The sequence below is a fragment of the Plecotus auritus genome (assembly GCF_963455305.1).
Source record: "Plecotus auritus genome assembly, chromosome: 13".
Lineage (NCBI taxonomy): Eukaryota > Metazoa > Chordata > Mammalia > Chiroptera > Vespertilionidae > Plecotus > Plecotus auritus.
In genome coordinates this window covers 32,071,404-32,085,718 of record NC_137779.1, presented here as the reverse complement: position 1 = coordinate 32,085,718, position 14,315 = coordinate 32,071,404, and the positions used below count along the sequence as shown (strand labels likewise).

The window sequence follows — 14,315 nt, the reverse complement described above, 5'->3', positions numbered from 1 at the left end:
GCAAAGGGGGTAACCGGTGCCAGAAGTGCACCACACACAGGGTGCCAGGGTCCGTGTGCTTGTGTCTGGCCACTGCCACCCCCCAGACAGCTCTTGTTCCCACAACATCACCATCAGGTCAGGGCAGATGGCACAGATGTCCCCCGTGACCCTGCGTGTGACACGGAGACACGAGACACAATGTCTGTGATGCCTGGGTTTGCGCACCCGTGCTGTGCAATGCTGGTCGGGGATCGCCAGCCACGGCGACAGGCAGTGCTCAGGTGCAGCTGGATGAATAAACATGAGGCGTCCAGAGCACGAAACTTTAATTTAATTGAACAGAACACGTGGCAAACACAATGGATTACAACCTTAGAGTGAAAGGCACCCACCACCTGCTGGGACACCCCACACCAACTGGAAAAGCCCCACAGGCACGGAAGGGCCAGCACGCTCCCACCACCCACTCACCACGTTAGCTGGGGGAGTCTGGCCTGGCGCAGGGCGGGCGGGAGGGTGGCCGGCAGGGGACAGTCTCCTGCCCACAACGGCTCGGGGGTGGCCCTAACATCTGCCGTGGTCCGAGTGGAACACACACCCTCGGACTTGGGATCCATGAACATTTCTCAAACGCTTCCTCCAACATCAGGAGCTGCCAAACAACTGCGCAAACAGGGCGCGGGCCAGGGGCGCACACACCTCCCAGCAGAGCCCCAGGGAACACGGGAACCTCCTCTTTTCATCAGGATGAGACTCTGTAACTTGTACGGAACGTTCGAGTGTCCACATCTGTCTTCCCTGGGGTGCTGGCCGGGCTCCCAGGGGCAGTTCAGCCCAGGTTGCCCCCCGCAAGCTCCAGGAGCATCCTGGCCACCCAGAAGGCATCGCTGGAGGCCTGGCTGTCGGACCACGGCACCTGGAAAGCCAACACAGCATTGCACGTGCAGGCGCCCTCTGCCCGGCTCCCCCAAGCTCATCTTTGGCCGACTTGTTCACTCCAAAGGCAGGCGTGAATCCAGGAGTAAGGAAGGAGCCCACAGTGCCTCCTAGGAAAGCCTCACCTGGCTGGACGGCAGGGGCTCGCTCAGCTCCCCAGCAGGCACAGGCCTGGGAAAGGTCGACGGGGCAGGAGTCAGCTCCGGAAGGCTGGAGAAGGGGCCACGTCAGAACAGGGCTGGTCTCCAGTGGGCACCAAGCCACACCTTCCACCCCCTGGGGAACATGCCTGAGGGTGTCTGCACACCAGGAGCCCCCAGGGGCCAGACCCTCGGACCCATCTCCTCGCTGAGAGCCCTCAGGGCACAGCGCCCAGCAGGGCCTGTGGGACATGACGAGCACATGGCTGGGTGGGTAGTACCCCAGAGTGGCTCACAGAGGACACGGGCAGCGAGGTCACGTACAAGGGACGGGCTGGGGGAGAGAAGGAGACAGAGCACCTTACACCAAAACCAAGGGAGAAGAGGGATGGCGGGGACGGTGGCGGTGCAGCTCCGAGGGAGACCTGTCGGCAGGTCCCTAAAGGCAATCGCACACGTCTGTCCCGAACTACATGTCACTATGGAGAACGGTCAGGGTTCTCCCACCATGTGACTTGGGATTGCCCCTCCCTCGCACGTCCCCCTATAATTCTGCCCTCACTTGGCACCTGCCTTCAGTGCCAGATTAGTGAGACACAAACTCTGCAGACCCAGTCCTGGGGTCACCCTCAGAAATTCCATCTAGCAGAGGACCCCCGCCCCCCCGGCACATTCGTCCATCCCTCCGGTGTGCAGGCTCCTGGACCCTTGTCCCAGCCACACGGCCGCTCCACAGCACCTAGGCTGCCAAGGCCCTTTAAAACTTCACTCTGGAAATAAAACCAGGATCTCTATGCTGCTCAGAAATTCTGACAGCCTTTACTGGGAAAAGAAAACGCCAGAAAGAGGCTGCTGGGTGCCAGGGCAATCTCAGGGAAGAGGCCTAAAAACTGTCCGCAGCACAGACGTCCCGTCCACTCTCGTGTTCCCAGGAGTTCTGTCTGCGCGAAAACCCACCCTCGTCTCTTTGGGAGACACAGGCTAGGGGACTGTTGTGGTTTCCAGAAACCTGTGAGCAAAGGGCTTCGTCAGCACAAGCTCAGCCAGCGCTGTGAACCAGGGCTCTCGGGCTTACCTCTGGGACAGGACCAATTCCGGAGCCTGTGGGGGGGGCTGTGTCACCAGGAAGCTGCCCGCCTGTCCTGCCTGGCTGACGCTGGTGCCCGGACCCTCCTCCAGGAATGTGCTCTGGGGGAGGCTGTCAGGTGGGTCAGGAAACCCTGCATGAAGGAAAGGCCACAGCCCACTGCAGGGAGGAAGGGCCCAGCTCACACAGCACAGCCAACACCTGCAGGACAGGAGTGTCCAGCCTGCCTGGCCACAGCCCGCAGCCTCCCTCCCTGAAGGACTGGCCACAACGGCTCATCTCAGCGGCACCTTCAGGCTTCCAGAGGACAAATCAGACCAGTTCTGCCTTGTCTGACTGTCCCCCCACCCAAGACTCAGCATCCGAATCTGCCCACCCCATTGCCATGTAAGGCCGGGACATTGTCATTTGACCTTTGGCTTCACTGAGGTACAAGGTGCCACAACCTTACCTTGCCCCTTTCTCCACGTACATTACTTCGCAGAACATTGTTCCTCTCCTCTCCCTCCCCCTCCCCTCTCTCTATATATATTCCCAATTGATTTCAGAGAGGAAGGGAGAAGGAGAGACACATCAATGATGAAAGAACCATTGACAGGCAGCATCCTGCAGGCCCACCACTGGGGATCAAGCCCGAAAACCAGACATGTGCCCTGACCGGGAATCGTACTGCGACCTCCTGGTTCATAGGTCGACGTTCAACCACTGAGCCACGCCGGTCGGGCAGAACGACGCTTACTCTTAAAGACAAACCCCTATGGCCCTGGCTGCTGTGGCTCAGCGGATAGAGTGTCACCTGCGGACTGAGAAGTCCTGGGTTCAATTCTGGTCAAGGGCACAGGCCCAGCTCGACCCTCTGCTGGAGCAGCAGGAGCTGGCAGGTGGGCAAGTGCACCGAGTGGAGAGTGGAGGGCTGGCAGCGGCTTCGTTTCATTTTTGCTCTTTCCTCGAAGTCTTATTTTGGTTCACGTGCATGTTTTATTTTGACAAATAAACAAATGAGAACTATAACCTGGGATGTTTGTCGGAAGAGCCTCTTTGAGGTTCACTGTTTGTGGGTCTCATCAAACAAAGGGTTCAGACAGAAGCCCTGACCCTTCCCATTCCTCCCCGCACCCGCCCCGCCCAAGCCTCCCACGGCTGCAGCCTCTGGTGCAGAAACTCAGGGTCCCCGTGGAGTGGGCTCACCTGCGGAGCTGGGCTCGGCGAGCGTGGCGATGGACACGGACATGGAGGCGTCCGAAGGCGGCATCCAGAAGTGCAGCCCGTGGCTGGGCACCAGCTGTCCGGTCTGAACGGAAGCGTCCCTGGGGGACGCCAGTGTGAGGGACACCAGCCATGGCTTGGGCGCAGCTGAAGGGTCCAGCAAGTCGCTGCGGTCAGCCAGCCCACCGAGGCCAGGGTCAGGGTAGACGGCAGGGAGAGTGGAAGGGTCGCGGCCAGGCCGCTCCGGATACATCTCACCGCCCTGCAGGGAGCTGGGAAACCCACAAACACTGTCCCTTGGTGGACGGAGCTCGCTCCAGACAGGATAGTCCCTGACAGCAGGGGCCACCACTCCCCAATCCTGCTGCATTCACTGCTCGCCCAGTGGCTCTACACTTAGAAGAAAGAATGACTGGAAACCCAAGATACACTCGCAGTTCCTGCAAAGGCCTCAGGGAGGCACTCTCCCACGGCACTGAAAGCTACACGTGGTTAGGAGGGCCTAGCAGGCGACTGAATAAACGAGGGCTCGTCTCAAAGGAACACAGGGCAGCAGTGGATAAAAATGGAAAGAATTAATGATCCACAAATGCTTAGTGTGCAGATGGTGCTCCTGGGCCTCTGTCAACAGCCCCACCCCAGGAGCCATTGCAACAACCACAGGGCAGGGCCTACCAGTCCCCACTTCACAGGTGAAGAGAGAGGCAGAGAGGTCACAAGAACCTGCCTAGACACACAGCTGGGTGCTGTCCCTGGACGTCGGGTGCCGGGCCCAGGCACTGTCCTGGCACAGGAGGAACCGGCAGAGCTGGCTAGGATCAACCCAGTGAAACCAACCACACAAAATACCAGAAAAACACAAACCACGACAGCAGGGTGTGGCCTCAGGCAACAGGTTTGGGTATTTCTCGTTCTGCGTCTGTTTTCCCTTCTCCATCACGCGCACGACACCAGGCTGTGAGTCAGTCTCGGTGAACAAGTGCAAGGCCCCTGACCTGGGCTCCTGGCAGGGGCGCCCACAGCCCTCGCTAACCTGGTCCCAGCTGGCCCAGCACGCCCAAGCTCACGCCCCACCTGGTCTCCTCCTGAGGGTGGGAGAGGTGACCAGGGAGAACAGCCCGTAGGAATGGCAGTACCTGGGACTCAGTGACTCGGGTATTGTCTCGTCTCCAGAAACGTCCGAGACCAGGGTCGGAGGCTGCCACAGCCCGTGAGTGGTCACCAGGGTCCGTGCCGGCCCATTTTCCTCACCGCCTGTGGAAAGCCGATCGGATGGAAGGGAGGCTGGAGGGACCCCAAGTTCCAGCCTCCTTCCCAGCAGTCCCAGTAGCCCTGCTGTGGGAAAAGGTGACCACCGAGTCCCTCCAACACTCTCTGTCCCGTGATCCACCGTTACTCTGAGCAACAATCCCTAATTAGACCCCTGCATCCTGGTGCTTGGCCCGCTTCCCAATCTACTGACGTGGCCCTGACCAAGTGGCCTCCGCACACACGAGGGCAGCCTCAGCCCCGTCCTAGCCTCGGCCTCACTGTTCTGGCTCTTCAGGGTGAACGAGCAGGTCAGGCTTAGGGTTAGGCCTGGCCCTGGACACGGTGCGGTGACCGGGCAGCTGAGGTCAGCTCCCAGCATGGGGACCTTTGGGCCACTCACCTGCCCACTGAGGCGGGTGCCCACCCACGAAGCCGGGGTGGCCTGAGGCCTGTGGCTCCAAACGCTGGAGACCTGCCCTTTGGCGCCTGCGGTAATTGGCGAACCAGTTGTAGACCTGCTCCACGCTGAGGCTGGTCTCCGCAGCCAGGGCCTCCTGCAAGAACATGGGACCTGGAGCCCAGCGACAGGGTGCTGGGGGGAGGGTACACGCGGGAAGGGGCATGCACGCAAGTCACCGGAGGCCTGACGCCGCGCAGCAAGGCTGCCTGGCCGGACTCTCACCCGCTCGGCCTTGCTGGGGCTGCTGCTCACACCCGAGGCGAAGTTATGCAACTTCTGGCGAACCTCCCTGGGGAAGTTGCGGCTCTTCAGGCCCTCAGGGCAGAGGGAGGGGGGCGGCGGGTTCCTGGGGAGCACAGAAAGGGGGTATCACAGCCTCCCCTCTCCCTGGTACCCCTCCATTTAAACCTCAGGCGCCCTGCACACTCTCCGCTCAAGGGCCACGCCTCCCAGTTTCTATGCTGCCAAGTCCCAGGGGCACAACCCCTGAAGGGGTGAGGGCTCCCCGACCCACTTGGGAGGTCGCAGCAGGGCTTCCAGGACATGCAGTGAGATGCCAGCACTGACAAATGGCCAAGAGCTGGGGAAGCTACATGAGGAGGACAACGAGATTAGCTGTGCTTGATCATTGTGAAAATGAGTTATTTTCAAAGAAAACAGTGACGTCTAAACAAACAGCACCTGTCTATACGAAACTTCACATCCAAACACCAACTGAACAAATACTCTGGATGTCAAAAAGGCATCCCACTCACCCCAAATCCCAAGTGAGCTTGTCCCCAGCCCTCCCCACCCCCCGCCTCAGCCCCCGTCCTGTGCACGTGGAGAGAAGCCACCACATTCCAGCTGCTAGGCCAAGAACACTGAGTCCGGCTTCATTCTTTCTTTTCCTCCTCAAATACGTCCAAGCCCTTGGCAAATCCTCCAAACTCTATTTTTTAAATATATTCTTATTGATTTCAGAGAGGAAGGAAGAGGGAGAGAGAGATGGAAACATCAATGATGAGAGAGAATCATGGATCGGCTGCCTCTTGCACGCCCCCCCATTGGGGATTGAGTCTGCAACCTGGGCATGTGCCCTTGCCCGGAATTGAACCTGGGACCCTTCAGTCATCAAGCCAACACTCTACCCACTGAGCCAAACCGCCTAGGGAGGGCCAGACTTTATCTAACACAACCCTTTCTTCAGCCACTGCCAGCCAACGCTCTACCCACTGAGCCAAACCGCCTAGGGAAGGCCAGACTTTATCTAACACAACCCTTTCTTCAGCCACTGCCAGAGACTCAGAACCTCCCGCTCCTGCTTCTGCACTGGCCTCTGCTGTAACTCCACTGCCCCCGCCTTGTGCCCCTGGGGACCACCAACCACTTACTCAGGTCTCTCCTCCAAGGACTGGACGGGCCTGCACCGCAGCCCTCCCCACAGCAAGAACAAAGGGTCACAGCCCCCTTCTGAAGACCTTCTCTGTCTCCTCCTTCCTCGCTCTGAATCATGGAATGTACAGTGTTTCCTTGACTGTTGCCTATCGTCTACCCAAGGTCAGCTCTGGAGAGCAAAGCCCAGTCTCGGTCCTCAGCACCTCCAAGGGCACCCACAACAAGAGCCTCTGCTGGTCCCAAACCATTTCCTGTGCTGAGCTGCACCCTGGCCGGTCACAGCACCTACAGGGAGGGACACGCCTGCACCCTTGAAGACACCGAGGCTGATTAAATGTCGGATCTCAGGACATGGCTCACTCTCTGCAAGCAGCATGAAACAATTCTCTCTGGTCCGAAAGGAATGGGTCTCTTCTTCTGGCAACGAGGCCATGAACCAGGACCTGGGGCTGAGGAGTCCTGCACCTGGGCTGTCAGGAGCTCAGGAGACCTGGGGGACACCCACGATCAGGAGCGAAGCTCTACAGTCTCTGGGTCTGGCCTGGAACCGGGCTTTCCTCTGTCTCCCTCGCGCCTATGTTTCTGCTCACAGGAGATGTATTCGGGGAGAAGGGATGCTTGTAACACCTCCGCCCTGTGCTCTTCCCGGAACCCGCCGCCCCCCTCCCTCTGCACAAATAAAGCGCAGCCGCCTACCTCTTCCTGCAGCGGAACTTTTGCACGGAGGTCAGCGTGGCCACGCCGAGTCTCTTCATGACCAAATGGTAGTGAATGTCATTCCAGAGCTGCACCAGCTCTGGACTGCCTCCTGGCACCCAGCATCCCTGTGGAGAAGAGCCTGCTGAAACCTGGCCACCTCACCCCCTGGAGCACTGCCGTGTGGCTGAGACCCGAGAACTCATGCTGGAGCCACCACACGTTTCAGGCCCAGGACCTGACCCCTGGAAAGAGCTGCTCACTGATGGGCCAAGCAGCAGGGCGTGGCCACATGGCCAGCACTCCAGTCCACACCAGGTGCAGGCAGTGGCCCTAGAGGCCCACCTGGGCACCCATTCACACCAGCACATCAGCCCTCCACAAAGCAAGGTGGGGAGCTCAGTCACTCCTCAGAGGTGAGGAGCATGAGGAAAGGGCAGGCAGGTGACTGGCTGGCAGCCACACAGGAGGCAGAGCTGTTGTCATTGACGACCACATTGTCACTTTGAGGCTCCAAAGCTCGACCCATGTCTTATGTGAAAAGCTTTTTTCTCCCACCAGCAGGGAAGTGGAGTGAAGCCCGGGGTGACCTGTTCCGATAACCAAACTTTGAAGGTGGCCAGGATGTCTGGCACTGCCCTCCCCTAGACACCAGTCGGTGTGTGTTTCTCGCCTTTAACGCCACGTTTCCAGCGCCATCTTGGCGAGGGAGGTGCAGAGAATCAGAAAGAGCCCCTGGGGCTGGGCTGTGACTTACGTCTCTGCCAGGATCAGCCATCAGCCTCAGGCACCACAGGCAGGAAACCACGGACTCTCCTGCCTGCAGGACGGCCTGGGCCTGAAACCTGTGGTGGCTCCAGCATGAGCTGTCGGGTCTCAGCTACACGCCCCTCTTCAGAGCATGTCTGAGCCATCCTGACGGAACTGTGACCCCTCTCCTGGGAGTCCGTCTGCACTGGTGTCACTCATACATTTCATCGTTGAGGCCTTCGTGGCAGTCATCACACCTCTAACTGTGGGCACCCTTGTTTCTTTACTTCATTCGTGTATTCGGACAGAGTTAAACACCGGAGCCCCTCCTATGTCACAGGGTTATGCCGGCTGTCATCGGTCTTGCAACGAGAACAAGGCGCGGCCCCTCCCTCGTGGGCCCACAGTGGAGCCAGGAGAGACAGAGGAAGCACAAATGGACTCTAATTAGGACCCGAGGAAGGAATCCGAGGACTGAATGCGGGATTGCACTTGAGGATACAGGGGCACTACCCAGACTGGGTGACATGTACAGCAGAAACCTGAGAGGTGGGAAGGCACCAAACTGAGGGAATGACATGTGCATAGGTCCCGAGACAAAGAAATGTCGTGGAAATTCTAGGAACAGCCCGGAAGCCAGCATGGGCCACACGGAGGAAGGGGGCGTGTGGGTTCAGGCCTGGAGAGTAGGCCCCAGGCCCTGGTGCACACATGGTCCCACCTGCAGTTTTACAACTTCCTCCAGCTGCTGCATGAAGGCAGAGGCAGGAGAAGGACACCTCTTGGCTTGGAGGGGTGGGGTGGGAATACAAGAAACTTGGAAAAATTAAAAATCTTTAAGGTAAGTATGTGCTCAAACAGGGAAACATGGGCCCTCAAATCCATACTGAAGCCTGTTGAGCTGTCTGGATGTTGGAATTCAGAATTTCTCGGACTTTGTGAAGTAACACAGGCACACACTACATAGTACGTGCCACCCCATATAGTCTGGGGCAGGCACCATACTGCATTCAAACATGTCAGTATGTAGGCAGCAAAATGTGCCACTGTCGCCCTGGCCAGTTTGGCTCAGTGGATAGAGCGTTGGCCTGTGGACTGAAGGGTCCCAGGTTCGATTCCAGTCAAGGGCACGTGCCTAGGTTGCGGGCTACATCCCTGCTGGGAGGCGTGCAGGAGGCAGCTGATCCATGATTCTCTCTCATCATTGATGTTTCTATCTCTCTCTATCCCTCTCCCTTCCTCTCTGAAATCAATAAAAATAATTTTAAAAAAAGTACCACTGTCCACTAAGTGGATAAATAAAGACCATGAATCCCTTCACTTCAATGCAGGTCGCGTTTTTATGGCGAATGAACGAGGCTCCCAGTGCCCCCAGGTGAGTGGCACAGATGTTTCTGGTTTCCGAGTTTCCAAGAGGGCCTTTGGCTCCGGGACAGAGGTCCCGGGTCTGCTTGACTGCTGGCTACTCGATTGGTAGCCGACACTCCAAGCTGGGACCCCACTCAGTGAGGATTCCATCAGTGGACCATTTTTCTCGGATTATCAACCTATTCAAACCTTGGTAAGGTGAGAGGGGACCATCCTGGCTTGTTTACAGAGCCTCTCTCCTGGCTGTGGCTGGCTTGTGGACTTTCCATCTTGCTCAGGATGCTGGTGGCTGCTGCCCCTCTCTCTGCACCTCCCACCGCAAGACCAGTCCTACCTCCAAGAGCCTACAGGCGGCCTGGTGCTGCTCCTGCTGGGCCAGCACGCGGGCGCACACCAGGGCCACGTCCTTGTTGTCCAGGAGGTACAGGCGGAGCTGGCTCTCCAGCACGGCCGTGACGAAGGGCTGCGCCTGGGTGAGGTCGTCCTGCAGGTCCCGGCACAGCCTGCCGGCGAGGCTCACCACCTCCTCCACGGAGGGGCTGGCGCCTCCACTCTCCCGCAGCAGCTTCAGGAAGCTCTGCATCCTGGGCTGGGTTGCGTCCCTCTGCAAACAAGGTGGCAGGCATCACAACAGCCAGCTCTGACCCTGGGCTGATTATACATGAATCCTCAGACCAACTACGAGAGGCCCCTCCTGCTACGGGCACTGGTGAGGTGTCCATAGTGACAGGTTACTGAGAAAGGCGGGGCGCCAGGCCCCATGGCATTCCTTTCAGTCCCTCCAAATCGGTCTGGCCCCGTCGTGCACCGGACTGAGCTGGTGCTGTCACTCACTCCTCCGCACCTTCCACCCACCCCCAGGTGCCCCTCTCTGTGCTCTGACCCTCCTGTCTGCACCTGTCCTTCTCCACGTGCTGGTTACGTTTTGTGTCCCTCCTCTGGGCTCGGTGGGGGCAGTGACCATGTGTGTTGGGGCCACCAGGTTTCCCCAGCACCTGCCAATCGGATGCCAACGCCTCTCCCAGCCGTGAGGAGGTGCCCTGGGCCAGGGGCTGGGCAGAGGCCATTCACATTCATGTCAGAGGGGCCATGGGGCTGCGGGAACAGGATTAGAACCATCAGGTTTTAACTATTTTGATTTCTGGGGGGAAAAACAAACAACCTCAAACTCATCCTTTGGAAAGCACAAAGGTGTAAAGGTTGCCCTCGTCGCAGACACTGAAGAGAAGAAAAAGCACCTACACAGGGAATGGATGGGGCCGGGCCGCCCTGGGCCGCCCTGGGCTGCGGAATGGCACCGAGGGCACCGGCCGAGACACCAGGTGGGGCCCCGGCAGGCTGGCTGCAGGGCCCAAACAAAGAGCACTGACCCAGTGCCCCCAAAGCCCGCTCCGTGCCCCCACCCTCCCAACACGTAAGCTACAGCAAGTGGACCTGAAGGCTTTGGGAGCTTGTCTGTTTTATACAAATCGAGGCAAACGGGCACCAACGTAACCGCGGAGATGCTTATCCGCCAGAACGACAGGCGTTCATTCCTGGCGCCTATGCGGGCCCCGCAGTGTGTCCCACGGAAAAGGGCGGTGAGCCGCTCGAATGGCTCCCACCCGTGGACCTTCAGGCAACTGGCTGGTGACCTCCTAGGGCCGCGCCTTCCTCCAAAGGGTGCACCTTCCTCCTGCGGACCAGGCTCCGGGGCGAGTGAGCGGGCAGAGCCTTCGGCACCCACGAGTCTAGCAGATGCTGAGGCCGCTCGGCGCCCCTCAGGCTCCCGGCTCTGCACCCGCGGCGGCCGCTCTCCTCTACGCGGCGCAATGCTCCCCGTGGCGATGGGCGGGCGGCCCTGGACCCCGCGTCCCTGCTCAGGACCCGGTTTCGTCCGGAGCCCACGCCACAGGAGAGAGGGTACGGGCTGGGCTCAAGCGGACACGGAGGGGACCGGCCCTGGGCGGGGATGGAGGGACGGAAGGTGGCTCTGTCGGGCGGCCTGACCCCTCCACTCCCAGGTGGTGGCCCGAGGCCGAGTACCTTTCCCGGTGCGGCTCCCCGCGGAGGCCAGGAGTGCTGCTCTGTCGGGTGCACTTAGGGTCCGCTGGGGTGCCCCCTGTCCCACGCCACTTCCGTGCTCGCCCGGCGCGCACGTGCTCAGCCCGCACCTCCGGGGAGGAGGCGCCAAGGTGGCGGCCATCCGGCAGCGCGGAAGGTGCGGTCGCTACAAAGTATCGAGGCTCCGGCCAATCCGGCGAGAGCCCCGCCTGATGCCCCGATGCGGGTGTCGGCGCCCCAGTCCTTGTGCCCCGGGTCCCTGCAGTCCGGGGTGCGCAGAGAGGTTCTAGGGTTCGGAGGTGCCATCTAGCCTGGCTCTGGGAGGCCTAGGCCCTGGGCAGAGCGGCAGGTTCTGGGGGCGCTGGGCGTCGGGGGAGGACAGGGCGCCGCCGCCTACACTCCCAGGAGGCGGGGCAGGAGGAAGCGGCGACCCTTGGATGACCCCAGGCTACCCGCGTTGGTGGACCTCGGAGCCCAAACCCGCCCGGGTCCCAGCTTGCGGCAGACACCCCGATGGCGGGCCTTCTGCGACCCACACCGGCTCCCTATCCGCGCAGGGCGACTGCGCATTTCAAACCCAGAGCCAGAGGCCTCAGGGTGGGAGCAGAGGCCCCCGTGGGGACGCAGGGCTCCTGGTTCAGTGACCCCCACCCCCACCCCCACGCCAGGGCTGACCCCCGCATGAGAAGGGCGTCGGGCAGCGCGCTCTGAGGACTCTTCACCCGCGACGAGCCGGGGCCCGGGCCCCCGCTGACCCTGGTCATGGCGCTGGGCACCACTGAATGCCAACGTCCTGCTCGCACGGTCCTCGGTGCAGGGACAATGAGAGTCCAGTGCGCTGGACGGCGGTCCAGACACGACAGACCAGGGGACTGCCAATGGCTCTCAGAGGGCGGCCAGTGTCACTGGAAGGACAAGTGCGAAAGGCTCGGCACAAAGACAAACACTCCGTTTGTTCAAGTGTAAAATCTGGGAGCAATCCGGACGCTGAAATCTGTTCTCCAGTCACTGAACGACGTGTCCAACTACGATTACAGAGTGCATTTCTCTCACCTCTGCTTTTTCATGAGTTTTAAGCGTTAGTGTTAAGTGCATGCACATTTAGGATTTATTTTTGGTGAAATAATACTTTTAGAATCATTACTCTCTTTTTTCCTGACAATTTCCTTGTCCTGGGTATTTCCAGAAAAGAGTAAATATTTTCAAAGGTCAGGCGTTAAATTGGGAGAATGGGTGAGATAGAACCAATCTGACCTGTACTTAAGCTGGTGTGGACTTTGTTGCAATTTAAGGTTAGATTTAGTTCACTTCTCCCAACTATTCTGAGGGGAGGGTGTTTCGCTCAGCAGGGCCTGGGATGGGAACACAGCTTTCTGAAAACGTGAGCTACCTCCTGGCCTTACAGCCTGCGTGCTTTTCTGGGACGCTGAGACCCCTTTGCTTTCCAGTTCTGCCTTCTGAGCTCCCCCGTGTGAAGGCCTAGGATGCCTTGGGAGAGCCTGTCTCAGCTCTCCTGAACCTTCTCCCGTGTTCTGTAGTGCAAAGCCCTACGTGCAGTGCGGGTGGTTTTCATATACATGGGGGGCGAGAGAAGCAACAGGCAAGGGATGGTGTGTTCTCCGAGTCCTTGACCCATCCCTCAGCCTAAAAGCACAGATCGCCTCTACCCGGTTTCCTTCAGCTATTGCACTGTCCACCTTCCTGCCTTCAGGTACCTCTGCCTTGCACTTAGAAAAGGACCAGGGCATGTCAGCAAAATCTTTTAGCTTTTCCTGCCGACCTCATACCTGTCATACGATCTGTGGGGGTCCCATGAGGACCCCTGGGAGAGCTGGCGGGAAACTCCTCTGTGGTGTGGCTCTCTGGGTTTCTAAGCTGTCCTGCCAGCCACAGGCGACTGGTCAGCGTGTCCTTTACTTTGCAGGACCTCACCTCTTCCTGCAGGTGCACCCAGGACAAGAGCAAAAACGCTTTCTTTACATAAAATGTTCCTTGATTTCTAGTGCTTTGTTCATTTGGGCTTCTTGGTGTTCTTAATTTTGTAGCTTACCCCGTTGGTTTAACCAGAACATGACTGATTGGTAAAAATGGGAAATTTTTTATTTCTGACATAACCAACAATTCCTTATATAACTTTTTGTTTTCACACCTTGCCTAGAACTCCCATTACATTGTTCAATAAAAGTGATGAGCATCCTTGTAACTTTCTAAATTTAAGGGTACAAGTCTATTGTCTAACCATTAAGTATGACAAACTTCTTAAAGGGGTTAAAGGAGTTCATTTCTTATTTCGTACTTTAAAATATTTATGGTTATTACATTGCATCAGTTCAATTATCTATACATATTGAGCTAATCGTAGGGCTTTTCTTTTATCTGGGAGTGTGGTTATTTTATTTTATTTTAAATATATTTTATTGATATTTTACAGAGAGGAAGGGAGAGGGATAGAGAGTTAGAAACATCGATGAGAAACATCGATCAGCTGCCTCCTGCACACCTCCCACTGGGGATGTGCCCACAACCAAGGTACGTGCCCTTGACCGGAATCGAACCTGGGACCCTTCAGTCCGCAGGCTGATGCTCTATCCACTGAGCCAAACCGGTTTCGGCGAGTGTGGTTATTTTTATGAAATGATTTTCTGATATTGTCTTCCAAACAGCCCGTGTTTCAATTACGGTGACATTCAGCTGCATATAAAAGAACCAATTCTCCCCCGATCCCCAAAAAAGGGATGGCTGAAACAACATAGTTTTCTCTTTTGGGTAAAACATACCCAGATGTTGGCAGTCGAGGTGCCTATAGTAGCTCCACCATTATCAGGCAGGCAGTCCCTCTCCATTCATTCTGGGGGTGGCTTCCATCCTCAAGATGAGTTCAGGATGGCTGCGGAAACCCAGACCATGATGTGTTGCATATTGAAGACGAAAGATGAAAAGACACGAGGGGGCTTTACCCAGGTGTTTGTTTTCCTTCTGAAGAACCTTCCCATTAGACCCTCTCAGCAACTCGTACTTC

General features: G+C 57.9%; 1 protein-coding gene across 1 annotated transcript; it reads right to left on the bottom strand.

The window, feature by feature from the left end:
- Window positions 1-811: 811 nt before the first annotated feature.
- ANHX (anomalous homeobox) lies at window positions 812-9,836 on the bottom strand (the record flags this gene model as incomplete). Its single annotated transcript, XM_080649898.1, has 9 exons — window positions 812-898; window positions 1,044-1,128; window positions 2,134-2,278; window positions 3,334-3,623; window positions 4,882-4,891; window positions 5,003-5,156; window positions 5,285-5,408; window positions 7,136-7,263; window positions 9,588-9,836. 9 exons carry the CDS (start codon window positions 9,834-9,836, stop codon window positions 812-814), a joined length of 1,272 nt encoding a protein of 423 aa, XP_080506024.1.
- Window positions 9,837-14,315: the final 4,479 nt, after the last annotated feature.